Source organism: Octopus sinensis, linkage group LG4 (assembly GCF_006345805.1).
Source record: "Octopus sinensis linkage group LG4, ASM634580v1, whole genome shotgun sequence".
Taxonomy (NCBI): Eukaryota; Metazoa; Mollusca; class Cephalopoda; order Octopoda; family Octopodidae; genus Octopus; species Octopus sinensis.
Genome location: NC_043000.1, coordinates 68,942,967 through 68,965,417, shown reverse-complemented (window position 1 = coordinate 68,965,417; position 22,451 = coordinate 68,942,967). Strand labels below are relative to the sequence as shown.

The 22,451-nt window shown below is 35.0% G+C and overlaps 2 protein-coding genes across 5 annotated transcripts in view; one reads left to right on the top strand and one right to left on the bottom strand.

Moving 5' to 3' along the window:
* The window catches only part of LOC115210877 (palmitoyltransferase ZDHHC4), a 39,785-nt gene extending 32,080 nt beyond the window's left edge, over window positions 1-7,705 (top strand). For 3 of the 4 annotated variants that reach the window (XM_036502113.1, XM_029779646.2, XM_029779647.2), the window contains 2 exons: window positions 3,463-3,707; window positions 7,136-7,473. In XM_036502113.1, coding sequence (XP_036358006.1) covers window positions 3,463-3,707; window positions 7,136-7,465 — 575 coding nt within the window. In that variant the 3' untranslated portion in view covers window positions 7,466-7,473. Of the gene's footprint in view, window positions 1-3,462; window positions 3,708-7,135; window positions 7,474-7,495 lie in introns of those variants that run through there. The other variant, XM_036502114.1, reaches the window with a different exon arrangement.
* LOC115211022 overlaps window positions 7,169-22,451 on the bottom strand; it is a 23,111-nt gene continuing 7,828 nt past the window's right edge. The window contains exon 2 of the mRNA XM_029779869.2: window positions 7,169-7,584. Coding sequence (XP_029635729.2) covers window positions 7,448-7,584 — 137 coding nt within the window. The 3' untranslated portion in view covers window positions 7,169-7,447. The remainder of the gene's footprint in view (window positions 7,585-22,451) is intronic.

The following is a 22,451-nucleotide window of genomic DNA, read 5'->3' as shown; positions in this document are numbered from 1 at the left end:
CAGCCTCATCTGGCACCTGTGTCGGTGGCACATAAAAACACCTTCCGAAGACCCGGCAAGACTAGTCAGTCCACCTGTGCATACCTTCCTTCTTGTGACACTTGTGAAGACCGGTTGAGGCAAGTGAAAATCAAATCAAATCAAATCAAATCAAAATAGACAAAATAGATGAACATCAATGGAATTTGTATCTTGTGGTACCAGTGCCTGTGGCACACAAGAAATCCATCAGTGCTGTAGTCAGTGCGGTGGGCACATGACAAACACCATCCGATCGTGGCCGTTCGCCAGCCTCATCTAGCACCTGTGTCGGTGGCACATAAAAACACCATCCGAAGACCCGGCAAGACTAGTCAGGCCATAACCCATGGCCCCTACCTGGGACGTAGTCAGTCCACCTGTGCATACCTTCCTTCTTGTGACACTTGTGAAGACCTGTTGAGGCAAGTGAAAATCAAAATCAAAATCAAAACAAATCAAAATAGATGAACATCAATGGAATCTGTATCTTTGTGGTACCAGTGCCGGTGGCACACACTTTGTGGCACACATGAGAACCATCTGAACGTGGCCGTAGCCAGTTCCGCATCGACCGGCCTCCGTGCTGTGGGCACGTAACAAACACCATCCGATCATGGCCGTTCGCCAGCCTCATCTGGCACCTGTGTCGGTGGCACATAAAAACACCTTCCGAAGACCCGGCAAGACTAGTCAGTCCACCTGTGCATACCTTCCTTCTTGTGACACTTGTGAAGACCGGTTGAGGCAAGTGAAAATCAAATCAAATCAAATCAAATCAAAATAGACAAAATAGATGAACATCAATGGAATTTGTATCTTGTGGTACCAGTGCCTGTGGCACACAAGAAATCCATCAGTGCTGTAGTCAGTGCGGTGGGCACATGACAAACACCATCCGATCGTGGCCGTTCGCCAGCCTCACCTAGCACCTGTGTCGGTGGCACATAAAAACACCATCCGAAGACCCGGCAAGACTAGTCAGGCCATAACCCATGGCCCCTACCTGGGACGTAGTCAGTCCACCTGTGCATACCTTCCTTCTTGTGACACTTGTGAAGACCTGTTGAGGCAAGTGAAAATCAAATCAAAACAAATCAAAATAGATGAACATCAATGGAATTTGTATCTTTGTGGTACCAGTGCCGGTGGCACGTGGCACACAATAAAACCATCCGAACGTGGCCGTAGCCAGTACTGCATCGACTGGCCTCCGTGCTGTGGGCACGTAACAAACACCATCCGATCATGGCCGTTCGCCAGCCTCATCTGGCACCTGTGTCGGTGGCACATAAAAACACCTTCCGAAGACCCGGCAAGACTAGTCAGTCCACCTGTGCATACCTTCCTTCTTGTGACACTTGTGAAGACCGGTTGAGGCAAGTGAAAATCAAATCAAATCAAATCAAATCAAAATAGACAAAATAGATGAACATCAATGGAATTTGTATCTTGTGGTACCAGTGCCTGTGGCACACAAGAAATCCATCAGTGCTGTAGTCAGTGCGGTGGGCACATGACAAACACCATCCGATCGTGGCCGTTCGCCAGCCTCATCTAGCACCTGTGTCGGTGGCACATAAAAACACCATCCGAAGACCCGGCAAGACTAGTCAGGCCATAACCCATGGCCCCTACCTGGGACGTAGTCAGTCCACCTGTGCATACCTTCCTTCTTGTGACACTTGTGAAGACCTGTTGAGGCAAGTGAAAATCAAATCAAAACAAATCAAAATAGATGAACATCAATGGAATTTGTATCTTTGTGGTACCAGTGCCGGTGGCACGTGGCACACAATAAAACCATCCAAACGTGGCCGTAGCCAGTACTGCATCGACTGGCCTCCGTGCTGTGGGCACGTAACAAGCACCATCCGATCGTGGCCGTTTGCCAGCCTCATCTGGCACCTGTGTCGGTGGCACATAAAAACACCATCCGAGCGTGGCCGTCTGCCAGCCTCGTCTGGCACCTGTGTCGGTGGCACATAAAAAACACCATCCGAGCGTGGCCGTTTGCCAGCCTCGTCTGGCACCTGTGTCGGTGGCACATAAAAAACACCATCCGAGCGTGGCCGTTTGCCAGCCTCGTCTGGCACCTGTGTCGGTGGCACATAAAATCACCCACTACACTCTCGGAGTGGTTGGCGTTAGGAAGGGCATCCAGCTGTAGAAACACTGCCAGATCTGACTGGACTGGTGCAGCTTTCGGGCTCCCCAGACCCCAGTTGAACCGTCCAACCCATGCTAGCATGGAAAGCGGACGTTAAATGATGATGATGATGATGATGATGATGATGTATGTATGTGTGTGTGTTTAAGGCAGTGAGCTGGTAGAATCATTAGCACACTGAGTAATTTGTCTGTCTTCACATTCTGAGTTCAACTTTGCCTTTCATTTTTTGGGGGTTGATAAAATAAGTACCAGTTGAGTAAAAAAGAGAAATTTTTTGAGGAAAGTGGTAAAAGTTGAACAGAAATCCTCCAAATGTTAAATACTTCTTTTGATGATAACTGCTTGAATATTGTTGTTTATCAGTAAATAAAAAGTTTTCAAGATAGTCAATCAGTTAAGAAATGATTGCTAGCATGAAAGGAAAATATTGGTTGTCCAAAAGAAGTTTCTATCATTATTGTGCATGTAGGAAAAGCATGACTATTTCAATCAAATGCAATGCCAGGATTATTCATATTTTTTTAATGAAGTAATTGTTCATTAAGAAGTTCATTAAGAATTTGTACTTTGTGTTCAATTAGTCAACTAAGCCTTTTCCGAAGTAGTTTTAATTTGTTTGAAGGAGAAAGTTACAAGAAACTTCTATGACCTATGAGGAAATGACTACTGGTTTTTGCTCCATATCAGTGTTCCTTCATACACTGTTGTCTCAGAATTTTTCATAGTGCTTGGAAATATAGTTTAATTATTAGATACCTTAATTTTATTCCTAATTGTAACTAATCTCCATTTGCACTATTAAAATTCTTAGAAAAGCATAGATATCACAATCTCACATTTCGCCTGATTCATGGTTTCATGCTAAAGTAAGAAATCTCATTGAGATGGTATAAAACATGTGCTTGTTGTTTGTTGGCGAATTGTAATTGTAGCTGCATGAGAAGTTATTTTAATATATATATGTAATATATATATGTATATATATATGTGTGTGTGTGTGTGTGTATATATATATATATATATCTGTGTGTGTGTTTAAGGCAGTGAGCTGGTAGAATCATTAGCACACTGAGTAATTTGTCTGTCTTCACATTCTGAGTTCAAATTCTTTGCCTTTCATTTTTTGGGGGTTGATAAAATAAGTACCAGTTGAGTACTGGGGTCGATGTAATCGACTTATTCCCTCCTCTAAACTTGTTGGCCTTGTGCCAAATTTGAAATCAGTATATTTGTCGCTGAAATTTTCATATCTATATTTTCATTGTTTTTAGGCATTTGTAATCGATGTGTTCATCGCTTTGACCATCATTGTGTCTGGACCAACAACTGCATTGGAGCCCTAAATAATCATTATTTCATTGCTTTCTTGTTGACCCTTATTATGATGTGTCTGAATGGCTTCTATATGGCGCTACGTTCTATTATAGCCATAGCTCACTTCTCAGGAATGGTTCATGCCATGATAATGGAATCTGATGGGAAAATGATTCCAGTTTCACTTTCTGCATTAGTACAGGTAAGATTTTATTTAATATCTATGATAATGACAATCTTCATTACCTTTCAAAACATTTGTAATTCTCTTGTTCTTTCTATCATTTAATTTCACTATCAGTCATAAAATTTATAACAAAGTGAAACATCCATAAAATTCATAATATTGAATAAGCTTTTGTGTGTTGTGGAGAAATGAATTTTATTGGGTTGGCCAAAAAGCCTATTTTTTCTTTTTTGACACTAAGCTTCAAGCACTCCAATAAGCAGCTAACTTCAGTCTGTTCCTTGCACATATGCACTTGCTGGATACTTGACACTTCAACATAGTTTCATGTGAACTTGCAATGAGCACTTTTTGTGTGCTTGTGAACTCCCTGAAAATGAAGAACTAATATGAATATTATTAACAACTCATACTTTTCTATTTAAAAAAAGGTAAGTAAGTAGCAGAAACCTGTAGAAAGATATTTGCTGTGTACAGGGAAATGCTGTTATGGAACATGTGTACCAGAAGTGGTTTCGAGTTTTTTAACTGGGAAATTTTGCTGTGCAAGATGCACCTCTCTCTGGCTGGCCATTTGAGTTGAACAGTGATACCAACCCTCATTATATGACCAGGATGATTTGGATATTCCCCAAATATCCAAATCAAGTGTTGAAAAACCATCTGAAACAACTTGGTTATATCAGCAGCTCAATGTTTGGGTTCCACATCAGTTGAATGAGGCTAACCTCACCCAATGGATTTCTATCTGTAATTCGTAGCAGAAATGTGAATAAACAATCCTTTGGAAGAGAATGGTAACAATGAATAAGAAATGGATTGTCTATAATGATGTAATGTGCAAGCAATCATAGAGGAAGTGAGATGAACCACCACAAATAACCTCCAAAGCATGACTTTACTTGAAAATTATGCTTTCAATTTCTTCCTATGGACAGGATCCTGAATTTTAATGTGTACTGTGAGCAGATGGACAAATTAAATGTGGTGATTGACCACTAGAAGCATCCAGCACTTGCTAATCATAAGGGCATTGTCTTTCATCATGACACTACCAGACCACACACTACCTTGCAGACATAGCAGAAGTTACTGGGATTTGCTGGGAAGTTACACTGTACCCTCCATATATTCTTGAACTTGTACCTTCAAATTACCACCTGTTTTGGTCTCTTCAAAATTCATTGAATAGACAAACCTTAAACTCTGAAGAAGATGTAAAAATTCACCTGAAAGAGTATCTTTTGTCAGTAAAGACAAGAAATTCTTTGAATAATGGGTCTGCCTTCAAGATGGCAGGAGTAACTGGAATGAAACTGTAATTTTATCATTGATTGAATGGACTTTTGGCCAGCCCAATAACATTTCAGGCAGCTCACTCATCCAAATTGTTCAAATAAATTTTTACTCTATGTTATATAAATGTATTGAATTGTATATTGGTTAGATTTTAATCTCTTCTAACTACATTCAAATGGGTTTCCTGGTAGGCAAGCTATAAAGAAGAATGGACTAGTTTCTTTCAAGTTTCTCTTTGTCTTGATTCCCCCAGTAATTCTAAATATATTATAACTGTTGTATCATACATTTTGACCACTTGTCAAGTTGTATTTCTTTTCTTTTCAAGCTGATCTTTATATTTCTTTATATTTCTAATTCCATGCATTCTTTAAAATTTTTTCTTATGATTTGAGTTTCCTTATGACAGTATTTAGCAAGTATATTTCTAGTTCTATAAGTGTGAGTATTCTCTCAGTTCATCTCTATATGTGTGACTATAATCTCTTGGTAAATAATAACACTTTCTTGACATCAGCCTCTGTATAAATACTATTAGTTATTCTTCTAGCATTCTGTATATGAATATGGATTTATTTGTATTTGTTATTGACAAATTTGTAAGGAAGAGGTAGTGATAATTTTATTCAATTAACTTTAGCTTATATTTAGCATTTATTTAATCAAACTCAAAGAAATGAAAAGGAAAGCTAACCTTATACCAGATTTGAACTCAGTATACTGGGCCACATGGAAGAAATGGTGAAAAACTGAAACAATTAGCTTTATAGTAGATCAGCACAACTTATGCAAATGGTTGTAGGGGGCCTTCTATGGGATGATGTCCAGTAAGATTCCAGCTGGCCTCTTTATGGAGTTCACTTGCAATAGTTCCTTTCTGTCACATTCATATTCCCTATTAAAGCCCCCATCATAGTACTTTCATATCCTTTCATTTTGTTATTGCTGAAGACAAGTACACCAGTGTTGTTGCAGACCACTTTTACTCCAATTACATCTTAATTCATACAAATATACCCTTGTGATTCAGAAGACATTATGCTGCTCATTTTGATTGCAAAAAACACTACATTTCTTACTCACAGTCATATTCTGACTTGATATACTTGAGGACTTGCTTCCCAACTAGCATCTTGATAACACTTTTTGCTTATTAACTTTCTTCCAATTTTACCAAATTGGTCGCTTCTCTATTCTACCCTACCATTATTTTTGTGTCTGTCTGTCTGAGAGCCTAGTCAGTGGCTGGTATCAGATTATTTTATGAGAATGTCTGATTGTCCTTTTATGTTATAATTATCCCTTTTTAGCTCCTTTATTTAAAAGCAGTTTCCAGTGCTGTTTGAAAGTTTCTCCAAATAGGATTTTTTAACTTCTGTACTTTCCTACTGTTAGTAATTTTTTTTTTACTTCCAACTTTATCTCATTATCAACCTTAAGTCACACACACAATCCATTCACAATGACAAAGACACCAGCCTTAAAATGAGCAAATAAATAAATAAATATTTAGCCTCTGATACCTTACACACACACGTTTTTCTCTTACACTTACAGAATCTGTACCATACTACATATACATGCATGGATCCATGCAATGCATGCCGCATGCACATACACACACACACACTCTGTTTCTTATATTCTCATTCACAATCCATTAAATATAAATCCAGAATCTGTAAACTAGAGGACTGACAGAACTTGAGTAAGAGGGCATGTCACTGATGAGGTTGTGAATGCTGATTGATTGAGTGAATAGTTTATCAAACAACCGTTTAGTTAACTGATTAATTGGTTAACTAGTTAACTAATAGAACCAATCAATAAATGTGCTTATTTTTGGCATAATGTCCCTTCCAAGATAAATTGAATTCTATTTTAGCACACAATTTCACATTGAGAATCTTGCAAACCAATTATAAAAGAGAAATAAGGTTAACTTTTAGAAAATGTCCTTGACGTTAATGTAGCTGTTTTTTGAAACTTGATTTCTCAGTGTTATGAATTTTATTGCTTTTAGATTAAAATTTGGAGTATTTTATTTTGTCTAATAATCAACTGTAGTCATAACAAATATTGTAGAAAATGAAGCAAGAATATTTTATAATTATTGAATCAGTTGTTTTTTGTTTTTTTGACAGCATCTCTTCATGCAGTTTCCAAGGATTATTTTCCTAATGGCTTCACTGTCTGTTCTCTCTCTCCTGATTGCTGGCTTTACACTGTATCATATTTATTTAATGTTTACTAATCAAACCAATAATGAGCGACACAAACTTGGGACATTCCAAATTTCTGAAAACTGTCATCAAAATGATTATGATTCTTCAAAAGTAACCAAACTTCCAAAGAAAAAACAGTGTATAAATTCAAGACCATATGATATTGGTATTTTAAAGAACATTGCACAAGTCTGCTTTCCAAGATATTATATTGATAGACACAAGAAAATTTTAAATAAATTTAAATGAAATGGTAATCAAGTTTTTTCTTTTCCTTAGAATATGGAATTGCATATGGTCATTCACTCCAGTTAAACCTAGGTCTGATGTAGATTCTGTGGTGCAATAGAGATCGTCTTTTATGCCACCTATTTGAAATAAGAAAATACACAGGAATTAATTCTCTATTGTATATATTTCAGGTATTGTGTGTGTGTGTGTGTGTGTGAAACTAGCAAATGAGAATAAACAATTATGTGCATTTTTAAAGTTTTATGTTGTTGTATAACACCAGAATGCACTGACTGAGCCAACCAATGATCAAAGCATTACAGCTTTGCCCATCGCATCCTTTCTTTGGGATACATTACCCAAAAAGTCACAAGGAAATGACTTGTAGTTTATATTGTGTCTTGTGTTCTGAGTTCAACTTTGCCTTTTGTCTATCTAGAGTCAATAAATGAAGTAATGGACTAGTGGAGTTGTTAGAACATTGACTGGTATGCATTTGTTCTGGCTCTTACTTTCTGAGTTGAAATATTTCTGGTGTCTATTTAGGTGGTAGACTTAATACGTTATTCAGTTTAAAGCCATTGCTTTGGGTGCCTTTAGCTGAATTCACTCTCTTATAGGCATTTTGGCCAGGTATCTGGTTTGAAGCTACTTCCTCCATTTTGAGAGATCCTGAAAAATGGTCTTGGACACTGCTTTATCTCTTGACTAAGTAACAGGAGTATAATTACATTGTGAAGTAGAGACAACATTTCAGACTGTTCCTTCATTTGGAACACAAAAGAAGGTCATATAAAAAGTAGGCAAAACAAAAAACAGCATAGAATGGAAGTGGAACAGCACAAGTGTTGTGCTGAATGTAGTTTCATGGGCAAAAGAGGGCAGAGGTGAGAAGTGATGAAGTATGAGTTTGTGTACTCTGGAGATTAGGGTAAATGGTTAGGCTATTACGAGACTAACAGTTTTCTTATCGGCTGGCTGTCCAGGGGAGATAACCCGTCCTCATTAACGTTCTTTACGTTAGCCGCTAAACCTTGTTATCCTAGCATTTCTTCAAATCTGCGAGGTAGGAAGTTAAATTTTGTCTTTGTAGAGTCTGATAAACTGTCCACAAGGCTGTAGCTTTCATGGATACAAAACCATTGGTAACTCAACGACCAGATTTTAACTTTATGTTTTAATATATACATACATATATATATAGATAGATAGATAGATAGATAAATAGAAATGGTAAGACAAGAAAAGAATGAAAGAGACCTCGATATTATGTAAATAGAGGAATTTATCGGTAAATATAACTCGGAGTTTTATCATGGCTACTGAATAATTGTCACATATTATATTTACAGATATATATATATATCTGGTTCGCCAGTCCTCAGTCCAATCATCCAACCCATACTAGCATGGAAAGCGGACGTTAAAGGATGGAGTCAAACGTATTATTCAAATCTTTATAGGCACAGGAATGGCTGTGTGGTAAGTAGCTTGCTTACCAACCACATGGTTCCGGGTTCATTCCCACTGCATGGTACCTTGCGCAAGTGTCTTCTACTATAGCCTCGGGCTGACCAAAGCCTTGTGAGTGGATATGGTAGACGGAAACTGAAAGAAGCCCCCCATCGTATATATGTATATATATATGAGTATGTATGTGTATATGTTTGTGTGTCTGTGTTTATTCCCCCAACATCGCTTGACAACTGATGGTGGTGTGTTTACTTCCCCGTAAGTTAGCAGTTCGGGAAAAAAGACCAATAGAATAAGTACTAAGCTTCCAAAGAATAAGTCCTGGGGTTGATTTGCTCGAATAAAGGTGGTGCTCCAGCATGGCCGCAGTCAAATGACTGAAACAAGTAAAAGAGAATGAGAGAGAAATACTTCGGACATGTTTCAAAGAAAACATTAATATTATTCCAGAGGGAATAATATATATATATATATATATATACTGGGATTAAGGGCAAGCTGTTTTGCCTGTCTGTGGCTTTCAAGTTTTTTAACACTCACCATTTTGAGGGAGTCATCCCACACCATGCTAAACTGTCGAGTACCAGCAAACAAGCAAGCAAAGAACATACATTGAGTATGGGCAGTTGATAATGTTTACAACATTGGCACTACTTCTAATTCATAATTGAATGTGTGTGTGTGTGTGTGTATTTGTTTATTTAATGTCTATTTTCCCATTCTTGCATGTGTTGAGGCAACATTTTACAGCCAAGTGCACTTTCTGTCACTAAGCTTACTTGTTTTCCAATTAAAGGATCTTTTATTTCAATGGTCTTCAGAAGTGCAGAGCATGTCAATATAAAGGGATGTTAAGGAGGAAGGCTGTGTTTATAGAAGGAAAGCAACATAATTATCAATCCTAACTAGGTAAGCTGCATTTAGTTAGATCAAGTATTGACAATACAAGCTAGTGACGAGATATTTTGTGTAAAACAACACTACAAATGATATCATCCTGGTATATGTGACCAGTAAGATTAAAGTACTGATCTATAGATTGAAGTGCTCTTCTATAGTAGCAGCAAACATCTAAATAATATTCCTATAATGATTTGCAAAACACTAACTGTTTTCTTCAGTATACAACAAATTGCAGATTTAGTGTTTCATACAGTAAATAATGTTCTTGTTGGTGAGCCAGTCAGCAATATGAAAAGATGACTTAGGTCCTGATAGGATGGGGATGTTTTGGACAAAAGAGTGAATGTTGGATGAAGGTACTATGCACTAGGTCATGTAGATTGTGATTCCATTTGAATAAAAGGGTATCCAAGGGAGATGTAGGAAATGGTGGGATCGGATTGGAGAAGGTTGAAGCTCCATAAGATGGTAGGTTGGAGAAGTAAGATGGGGAAAATAGGGAGCTGTTTTGTGGTGGGACAGATATGAGGAAAGAGGATAGAGACACAGTCAAAAGTGTATGCATGACAGCAAGCAGTATTAATCATTTATGTGGTGTGGCAGTTGGATTCTCAATTATGAAGGTAGTGAGACAAAGGAAATGTGATTAAGTGTTGATAAAAGACTTGATGAGATAAAGTCAAAATAATAAGAGCTGATGAGATTGTTAAAATGGAGGTAAAAAGGTTAGTGTGATCAACAGAAACAGGTGTCCAGGAAGTGGGTAATGGGTATGAAATTTAAGGCCAGATGGATGGAATTGGTGCATGCCAATATAGTCAATATTGCAACGTCTAGCTTCAGGGTGGGTTAAGGGAAGATTTCTGTCTCAGTATGATTGACAAACAGGTTGATGCAGTTGAGGCCTGTCCTGATGCCTATGGCTAACCAAGTGATCTGGTAGGAATCCCTAAGAGAAGTAGTTTAGAGAGAGGATAAATGTAGCGTCACTGGGCCCAAACAATGTAATAATCATGAGAATATTTTACAGCTTGAACACTAGGGTCTTGTGGAATGAAAATATAGAGTGACTTAATATCAGTAGTGAAAAGAAACTGAGAGGCCAGGTGGGGAAAGAGGAGTTTAAGTGGAACATGGTGTGGTTGGTGACAGGAATGTGTGAAAAGCTGCAACCAAGGTGGGAAGAGGTGATCAAGGTATTTGGAGATAAACCGGTTTCAGAAATGATGTTAGCCTTATAAATCATGAGGAGGAAGCAAATTATGAACGTATGTGGTGTGCAGGATAAAGGTTGATAGCTGTTGGGAGGGGGAAAGAGCAAAATGAGTTGACAAATGGTTATGGATGAGATTTTAGTTGTGAGGAGTAAAGGTTTCAAGGAACAGTTTACAGTAAAGGCATCAAGGTGCTGCTGAAGCATTTCAATGTTGTTGAGGTCAAACTACCACATCAACCATTGTTGGCTGGTTTGACTGTTGTGTCAGTCAAGTTTCTCCTGGGTGTTGCTAAGGTTTCTTAAACACCTCTGAAAATTGAGATGGTCCAATGAATACAAATTTATGAACAGATCCAAGGTCCTGAATTGCCCCTTGTGAGGGACACTGGCTGAGGTCAGTGACGCAGTCAGAGTTGCTGAGCCCATTCAGTTTGTTGTGAAAAAAGGCACTACCTGAAATGTTGAATTTTCTTCCATTTATTCTTCTCAGCATGTTCTCTTTTCTGTTGTTTTTCTACCAAGACTTTTTGGATGTTCCCTTGCTACACTGACACAAATCAATCAAATTACCACTGGATTTACATTATCCACTTTGTCCTTTTATTAAATGGGTAGTTTTTAACTAGGAGGTTTAGCTGCTATTTCTAACAGGTGGAATGACTATATAGAAGGTCTCATTTGCTTTTAATATTCTTAGTTGTGTAGCTATGAATGTTAGTGTACCACTGTCTATATAAGTGTGAGTATATTTGGTTTTTCATTTTATGCAAGATTTATTGCTTTCACTTTTTACCATTTCTGATGTTTCCCAGCATAGCTTCTTTTTATTACTTAAGAGTTATAGAATCCCACAGACCTATTACCTCCTTAAATACACCTTCAAAACCTTTAGAAAGATGCATCTTTGATATCACTAACCTTCACATTCCCCAAATTACACACCAGATTCAAACTGCTATATTCAACCATCACATTACTCATTCACCAAAGACAAAAAATACATAACTTTTAGTCTCTGCCATCTTAACTACCAATGATACCAGTAAAGCATTTGAGTCCATCTTTCACTACCTAATTAAGAAACTACGCAAAATGTTGGATTGTGAACAATCTCTTGGACCAGCAAGCAGAATTAACATACAATATCTTACCTATAATCTGCTATTTGTCAAATGGAATAACACAAAGACCCAGCTTGCACCTACACTTTTCAACTTGTATCAACACAACCTTCCCATGCCTCAAAACATAGTTTGATCTCAGGTAACATCACATTCACATCTTACCAGTAGTCCTGAGAAATCTGGCTTCAAAACACCATCTCTTCTCACCAGCAACACAAACAACAAAAGTACTAGACATTGCATACAACACCTCTGAAACATTTACAGCACTTGTAAAAACCATAAAGAAAGTAACAGATATACTAAGAACATGTTCAGGTACCACATTTTACTATTACAAAGAAATAACATTAGATTACAAACAGTACTTTTGATCGATCATAGATTTACCTGTACAACAAATCATAAACTACAAAGAACATATGGAGAGCACAGCTACAAACTACTGGCACAACAAAACAAAAAAATTTAAAAGGATAAACCATCCAGACATGCAAGGGCACAATTTATTGCTACAGTAAGCTACAATTCTTACAGTCTTGCCATGAAAAGCACAATCATCCCCAAACTGACATAGCTACAATACTCTAGAATGCTACTATAGCACCATCCTGAAAACACTATCCCTCGGTCCTGCTACTAAATCCAGACAAATAAAGAAGCACCCACAAAAATAGCAGAATCAACTATTATGATCACCACCAGAATCTGATATTCAGAAACATGCTGTATAGAGAAGTAAGTTCAGCATGCTTAGACTATGTACTGCTCTATATATAATTAATCACTGCATCATGTATGGAATACATCTTGTTATGTGACCAACTACCTACAAGCTGTAGGTCTGCTCAGTCAGGTCTGACATGGCTCTACACTGCAACATAAAAATAAATTGGAACAATTCTGGTTTAAGCACCACACATAACTCCACATTTTCATTTTTTGGAGTTTACAGAAAATTTTTGTAAATTTGTATTCTATACATGGGAATTCATACAATTATGAAGAAAAATTCTTTTTCAAATTTTTTAAACCTGACCCACTCCCCATAAATCCAAAAATTTCTACTCTTTTTTTTAAAATTTTTTGTTTTAAAATCAGAGTTTAAATTAAGGATAGTTTGAATTTTTTGCTTAAATCTCAGCAATGGAACACTTTTGGGTACATCATCATTCCATTAAATGCATTTGTGGGAAGAAAAATACTGAAAAACATCAATACAGATCACAGTGACAAAGAAATGAGGAAGATATTATATGGTCGTTGGATGTGCTGAAAATAACAGCTAAATCCCCCTTAAATTGCACACAAAATTTTTTTTTGCATAATTGTATGAACTCCATGTGTAAAACACAAATTTTTGTAAAACTTTTCTGAAAATTCCAAAAATAAAAAAGATATGAGGTGTTATTTATATGGGGTGCTTAAACCAGAATTCCACCAAAAACTTTATATTGTTGCAATATATCTTGAGTTAATAGAGGATATTTTTTTTTAGTAAAAAAACTTAATTTATTTGATGTTATCAGTGCTGCTGGGTATACAATTTTCATTTTAAATAAATTTAGCAAATGGTTATGTCTGTATAGAAGCAATGCTATATAGCAAGTTTGAAAAATTAGTTTGTGATTTTACAAAAATGCTAGGAAATCTCAAAACAATTCTGGTATTTTGATTTATTGAGTATCATCAACAATGTATATATATATGATCTTTTATTTATTTCAGTCATTAGATTGCAGCCATGCTGAGATAACAGCTTGAAGGGTTTAAGTCAAATGAATTGATTTCAGTACTTATCTCTTTTAAAACCTGGTACTTATTCTGTTAGTTGGTTTTCTCAAACCCCTAAGTTATGGGGCTGTAAACAAACCAGCACCAATTGTCAAGTGGTGGTAGTGGACAAATACAAAGACATGCATATATATCATCATCATCATTTAACGTCCGCTTCAACTGGGGTCTGGGGAGCCCGAAGGCTGCACCAGGCCAGTCGGATCTGGCAGTGTTTCTACAGCTGGATGCCCTTCCTAACGCCAACCACTCCGAGAGTGTAGTGGGTGATTTTATGTGCCACCGACACAGGTGCCAGACGAGGCTGGCGAACGGCCACGCTCGGATGGTGTTTTTTATGTGCCACCGACACAGGTGCCAGATGAGGCTGGCAGACGGCCACGCTCGGATGGTGTTTTTTATGTGCCACCGACACAGGCGCCAGACGAGGCTGGCGAACAGCCACGATCGGATGGTGTTTGTTACGTGCCCACAGCACGGAGGCCAGTCGATGCGGTACTGGCTACGGCCACGTTCGGATGGTTTTCTTATGTGCCACCGGCACTGGTACCACAAAGATACAAATTCCATTGATGTTCATCTATTTTGATTTGGTTTGATTTTGATTTTCACTTGCCTCAACAGATATATATATATATATTCGACAAATTCAACGAGGACGAATCGTTAGTCAGAAATAGGAGTAACTACACCCCCTCAAAAGGTAAGAACAAAACACTTGATCATTTCTGTGAACACATCTCGAATTACCCATATCAACACAAGCACAAACAAAAACACAAACCAAACTTCAGCAAAAAAGAATGGGCTGAGCTGAACAAATTAAAACATGACGAAACAATAACAAACAAAGAGGCCGATAAAGGGAGTGCAGTTGTTTTAATGGACACAACATTTTACATAACTTTAGTACTTTCTATGTTGGAAGACACGACATATTATAAAAAGGCCCAAAGCTACAGTCAACAAAAAAATAATGAGGGATCTAAAATCCATGTTAACCCCATACAAAGAAGGGCTCACTGATAAAGAATATGACTATATGACAAATTTCACAAGTAAAACCAGCCAATTCTACGGTATTCCCAAGATACACAAAAGTGAGAAAAAAAGTAACGCATGCAAGATAGCCACAGACAAAATAATTAAAGTTCCTAATCCTAATGATCTCAAATTTAAACCTATAATAGCAGGTCCTGCATGCGAAACCCACCGCCTGAGTAACTTTTTAGATACCCTCTTACAACCACTCCTCAAACATATCAAAAGCTATATAAGGGATGACCTGGATATGCTCAATCACCTGCCTAATACTATAAACAAAAATACCCTACTAGTATCCTTCGATGTAGTCAACCTCTATTCCAATATCCCCCACAGCCTAGGAATAGAGGCAATTCAATTCTGGCTAGAGAATCACGCCAACGAACTCTCACATCACATCAAAAAAGAATTTGTGATAGAAGGGGTTAAATTCATCCTGGAAAATAACTACTTCGCCTTCAAAGACAACTTCTACCAACAAAAATCGGGGACTGCGATGGGTACATGAATGGCCCCTTCCTTTGCCAACCTAGTCATGGGATATCTAGAAATCAGTATTGTAAGGTTCTAGAAAGATATGGCAGCCCTTTCTCCCTCTACATAGAAAACAACTGGAAGAGATACCTAGATGACTGTTTCATTCTTTGGCATGAAAATATAGAGAAACTCAAAGAATTCCAAGCAATTTTAAATGGACTGGACGTAAACATCCAATTCACGATGGAATATAGCCAGCAACAACTCCCCCTTCCTTGATATCCTCATTAAGAAATCTAATAATGTAATAGAAACAGATATATACTACAAGCCTACGGATTCTAAGCAATATCTTCCTTTTAATTCATGCCACCCCAGACACACCAGAATGAATATCCCCTTCAATCTAGCAAAAAGGATATGCACTATAGTTTCTAATGCAAACACCAGAGACACACGACTACATGAACTAAAAGATACCTTCATCACCAGGAACTACCCACCTTCACTAATTGACATATGCATTCAACGTGCCCTTCAACTCAACATCCAGGAACTCAGACATCCCAAATTAAAGAAAAATTTACGACCAAAAGCCTTACCATACATCTCCACACACAACCCTCTCAACAATGAAGCCTTCGACACCATCCTCCAAAACATACCCCTGCTACAAAAAGACCACAGGATGAACTTAATCCTCCAAACACATATGATTATAAAAAGCAAGAGACAGCCCAAATCTATCAAAAGTCTCCTAACACAAGCCCGAATACACTCATCAACACAGAAGACGACAGTAAAAAAATGTGGAAGACCCAATTGCGGGATATGCGATTATCTAATTGAGGGATCAGAGTTCTCCTTCAAACAGGGACAAGGTTCACAGTGAAAAGCAACTTCACATGTGCTTTGGAGAACCTGATATATACACTAACCTGCTCTGTCATCCAACATCCCACTACTTCCATTTATATTCTCCCTTCTCTTTCTTCTTCTTCATCATCATCATCATCGTCATCATCATCTTCTTCTTCTCCCCCCTCTTCTTCTAACTTTAGCTTTTTAGTATAACACCTACACAACTTCTATAAACAAACCTTTCAATAGAAATATTTTCATGAATTGAACAGCAGGAACTGCTAGCAACCACTGACCAACGACAATCAAGGCAATCCCAAATTCTTCCTCCCCTCCTCCTCCTCCTTCCCTACCAAGAATTCCCATGGACCTTGAACCCACAAGAGTAAACAAGAGAGACAGAGAAAGGCAGAATGCCACTTATATTTGAACACTATACAAATATTCTTTTAAAAAAACTTTTCTTTTAATTTTTCTAAATCTAATTTTTCTATATTTAATTGTTACAGTTGAAAAGGTCTCAAATGACCGAAACCGGTACTGAAATGTTCTTTATAAAATTATTTTAGCATTTTCTATCTTGACTTGTTTTTTCATATATATATATATATATATATATATATATATAATATATATATATATATATATATATATATATGGGTTTCTTTAGTTTCCATCTCCTAAACCCACCCACAAAGCTTTGATCAGCCTGGGGCTAGAGTTGAAAACTTTTGCCCAAAGTGCTATGCAGTGGGACCAAATCTGGGACCATGTAGTTGGGAAGTGAACTTCTTATCACACAATCATATATATATATATGATCAAATATATATATATATATATATAAATATAAAACAAAAGAAGAAGTTGCAAATATTTTTTGCAGGAAGTTAGAACTATTTTGGTATTATTTATTCTCCATTACATGTGTTTCCTTTGCTAATAGGAATTAACAAAGTTTTACGTTAGACAGACATGTAAAAGATTTTCCTATTAGAAATTATTCAGAATGAGAATTGAATAATACAAAATTTACATCTGGATGAAGCATTTATGTATAGTTAGTAATCAGAAATAATACATGTAGTTGGAGGAAAGAAGAGAGAGCAAAATAAGCATGGGATGATGTATGCATGTAAACATATATATGCATGAATCTATGTATGTGGGTATGTAAATGTGTATATATATCTATATATATATATGTATGTGTGTGTATATATCTATGTGTGTTTATATATGTACTTATAATATATGTGTATAATTGTGTGTGTGTGTGTGTGTGTGTATGTGTATATATGAGTATATATAACTCTTACCTTTTTTTTATTTTGCCCTCCTCTTTCTCCCAACTACTTATACTACTCCTGATTACTAACTATATATAAATGCTTCATCCAGACATAAATTTTGTGTTATTCAATTCTTAGTCTGAATAGTTTCTAATAAGAAATCTTTTACAAGTTTTTTTTTTTTTACATGTTATCTAACATGTAAAATTTTGTAATTCCTAATAGTAAATGAAACATATGTAATGGTAAATAAAAAATACCCCCAAATTTTCCAACTTCCTGCTTTGTTATACAATAATTTTGCAAACAATATTTCCAGAAATTTCAATTTGTATTTGGCATCTATACTATAACTACAGCAAATAAATACTGAATTCTAATAATGGAATAAGCAGATGTTCTTCAAGAGGTAACAGCTGAGATTTTACCCTACCTATCTATGTCATCATATATATATATATATTATATATATATATATATATATATATATATATATAATCTAAATAATAAAAAGACAAAGAAATTCTTTAACACATCTTTAATGATTCACTAGAATTGTTTTTGAACCAATTCTGCTTGTAATACCAGTTTACGCAAAAATTCAAGGCAAAAATATATGTAATGTTTATGGTTTTAGACATTAAAGTGGCACTTCATTAAAGGTATGTTTTCACATTGTGTCACAATTTTTGTGTAAACTGGTGTTGCAAGCAGAGTTGGTACAGAAATAATTGTAGTGAATCATGAAAGATGTGTTAAGGAATTTTCTTTGTCTTATTACTTGGATTATAATTCACTTTTTGCCAAACCCACACAATGGTGTTAGCATCATGAAACCTGGATCTTCTACACTTGAAGAATTTCGGCATAGTGTTGATAGTCCAGAACTCAAATTGAATGCTTTTCTGAAAATAGCCTACCTTTAAAACCTACCAGGATTTATTTATCTACCTGTCTATTTATCTATCTATACAAGCATACACACACACACACACACATATATATATATATAGAGAGAGAAAGATAGCTCTGTAAAAGATTAAATGACATTGATCAAGGGGGCAAGCAAGAATTGCTGAGAAATTATGATTTTGAGTCCTATCATATCTCACTTACTACTAGGATTTGAGTAAAATACCCATTGACATAATATGCATGAAAACCAAATCGTAACATTGGTGGTAACATAATGTTGTAAGAAATTTCGATTAACTAAAATTACCTCAACGTTGAAGAGAACCATTAGTTAAATGGTTGTGGGCTCAAGAAAGGCAGGGGAGGCAATTTTAAAATTTTAATTGAAAAAATATCACACAGTTCATTATTAATTGTTAGATTGAACAATCACACCAATCTGTTTGCTGATTCGCTAGTATTTTCCCCTCTCTGAAAAACAGAGTGGAGTCAAAAAAATTAACATGACAGACAGACACACATTAGTGAGTAGCTTTGTAAGGAATTCTGAAAAGGCTTTGATAAGAACCCAACTGAAAACTGATTACACATGAAGTATGAACACTGGCTGCTGAGGATCAAATCGATCATGATTATAATCATCAACAGTCACTGGAAAAGAAGTTGTGTATTGTGTGTAATATTTAACTACAGGAAAAGTTGAGTGCAGTAATGTGTAATACCTAACTAACTTAAGGTAAAGTGAGTTGATAAAGTGACTGAATACATCCAAGGGAGATTATTATGTAGGTTTGTGAATGTGATGTAAACTGAAAAAAAACAAAAACGTTTGTTTTAGTTAAGGAAGACAGACGTAATAGAGATGGGGGAGGTGGAGCGCCAGGAAATAATAGCTAGGGTTGATCTGAAAATGATGGACTTCTTTCAGGACCAGGCACATGAAGAAGTGCTTTATTGCAGTATATTTCCTTCACACTTCATAACCTAGTGCATGTCTTCATTGTGTTTTAGTAAGTAGCTCTGTAAGTCAAATCTGTAATGAACTGACACAAAAATCAAACAATATCTATTAATGTATTGGGACATTTCTTAAGTAAACAAGACCATTTTAAAAAAGAGACACTAAAATTTTATTTATGATTTAGTGTAAAATTAGTAACAGTACACTATTTAATTGCATTTCATGTGTGTCACAAATTTAAGTGAAATTGTTAAATGTCAATTCTGAAATAAATTCTAAAATATTCTTTTTTGTCATTAAACAACAAATTTTTAAACATTTTTAAAAAAAACAACAATGTATAAAAAGTTTTCTTTTTATCCAGGAACCAGTAAATCTAGAGGAATGTATAATAACTGTAAAGTGGACTTGAGTTTCAGTTGAAATTACCTGCTTCCTACTTGAATTTTATTTTAAATTAATTAAAAGTTTATATTTTACAAATACTTTTGGTATTTGCATGAAGATTATTAAGTTCATTTATAAATTAAAATTGTGTGATTATGAACATGTTTGACGGAGTCAGCTTTAGGGAAATATAGTGTAGCAAAGAATTGATGATATAACAACTGTATACACAAGTAAATAAAATGAAGTCTATTTGTCACTTCTATGCTAAGTTGAAATACAAGTAGGTGGTCACTGAGAACTGCTTTGGTACTACAAAAGCAAAAGCAAACTAAACTTTGCATTGTATAAAAAGTATTGTACAGATACAGTTCATTGGAATGTAAACCAAAACAAACTATTATTCTCCAAACGTATTGAAGGTTGATAACATGTATATCAAGAAATCTAGCTAATACTGTTTGATCATAATTAAGTTTAAGAATGCTATTTCATTTTCAATTTTGAATATAGAACAATAATGAAACAACTAAGAAAAGGAAACTTAAGTAACAAACAATTTAGTCTATAAAAATATTTCTTGAAAAAATACTATGGAAAAATATAATAAAGATGCCATGCTCATTTAATTAACACTTCTTTATATATGTCAATTACTAAATATCAGCTGTCTTCCAACTCAACAAATTTGTTAAATGAATATTGCCTAATTTCACTACAATATTAAAAAATAAATTTTAAGAAAATGAAACATACAGATTGAAGTTGCTCAGTTTTATAACAAACTTACAATAGAAATAAGAAAAAAAAATTATGAATTACACTAACTTCAGAAACACTTTGATGTTATTTTTCCATATTTGTATTCAAAGAAATGATATATGAATATCAACTTTATTTTAACTATATTAATAAAGAATGAAAACTGAAAATATTTCTAAAAGTTAAATACAAATGATTTATGTCATTAACAGTTAATGACTAGGATGATTTGAGAGTGAAAAAGGGAAAGCATAAAAAATTATTAGAAAGATCTTTATTCTAATACTCACTAAATTATAAATAGATAGAGAACAAAGAGAGTATAGTTTTGGGACCAAGAAAAGCAACCATGTCAGAAATTATATGGCATCTCAATAATTATATTTTGCTAGCATCTAATTGGATAGATTAAATTGAAGTCTAATGTGGTCAACAGTATTGAACCCTACAGTACTGTGTGTGCAGCTGCAAGGGATTTTAAAACCAGTTACAGAGTTGAGGAATATTTCAGTCATCAAACATAAACCTGTTTCTAAGGCACATATACAGCTGAAAATACTGTCAATGGAGAACATGGTCATTTAGTGAAAAAATTTATAAACAATAGTTCAGTTAGTGCTGAGTGAGGTTTAAATAAGTTGAAAAATATTTCATAAACAAATTTTAAATAAATTAAAAGAAAAAATGGAGGAAAAAGTATTTGAAAACTACCTGTACATAAAGAAAATTAGATGAAAACCTTATTTGAGATATAAATAATAATTTGGATGGTAAAGACAATTCACGATAGTTCTGAGAAAACAGAATGCTTAGTATTATACAAACTTACATATGCAAATAAACTATAATATAGTTTAACTTTGTGTGTGTTAACCATTGTACATAGAAAATATATAAGGAGTGTGATAAATATAAGGTTTTCAGTCTTAAAGTAATAATGTTTATGCATATATATATATAAATATACCTTCGAAAAGCAGATTAGATGAAACAGGGACAACTGATAAAGGGTAATATTCTTTATGTTGCATGTCTTGCTTCTCTGTTTTTTTTTTTCGTTCTTCAAAAAAAAGTTCGTTTTCAATGTTTTTGTTTTTATGTTTTCGTTTCTCATTGTGTTCAACGCTTTATGTAGGTATGTACATATATGTATGTATATATGCGTATAAGTATATGTGTGTGTGTGTGTGTGTGTATGTATAAATGTATATAAATATGTATATATGTATGTATAAATATATATATATATGTATATATGTATGTATAAATATATATATATATATATGTATGTATATATATATATATATATATAAATATATATATATATATATATTATATATATATATGTATTGAATTTTATACTGTATATATGTATGTTATTATGGTTGTCATTTTCATAAATAAATAAGTTAACATTCTAATATCCTAAAGCTGATAAACCAACTAATGTGTTTCTCCATTTTCTTATTTGTAATATAAATTAATAGTAAAATATTTCTTTACTTCACCCATTAAATACAATAATAAGTTTATTGCATTGCAATTAAAAACACTTGTGTATTAATAATTTGGGTACTATAACAACAGTATATTGGATAAGTATTATCCCTTAGTGGGTTGGATCCACAACCCCTAACTTACTTGGTGGTATATATATATATATATATATATATATATATGTGTATATATATATATATGTGTTGTGTGTGTGTGTGTGTGTGTGTGTGTGTGTGTGTGTATATATATATATGTGTGTGTGTATGTATATATATATGTACATATATATATATTTGTG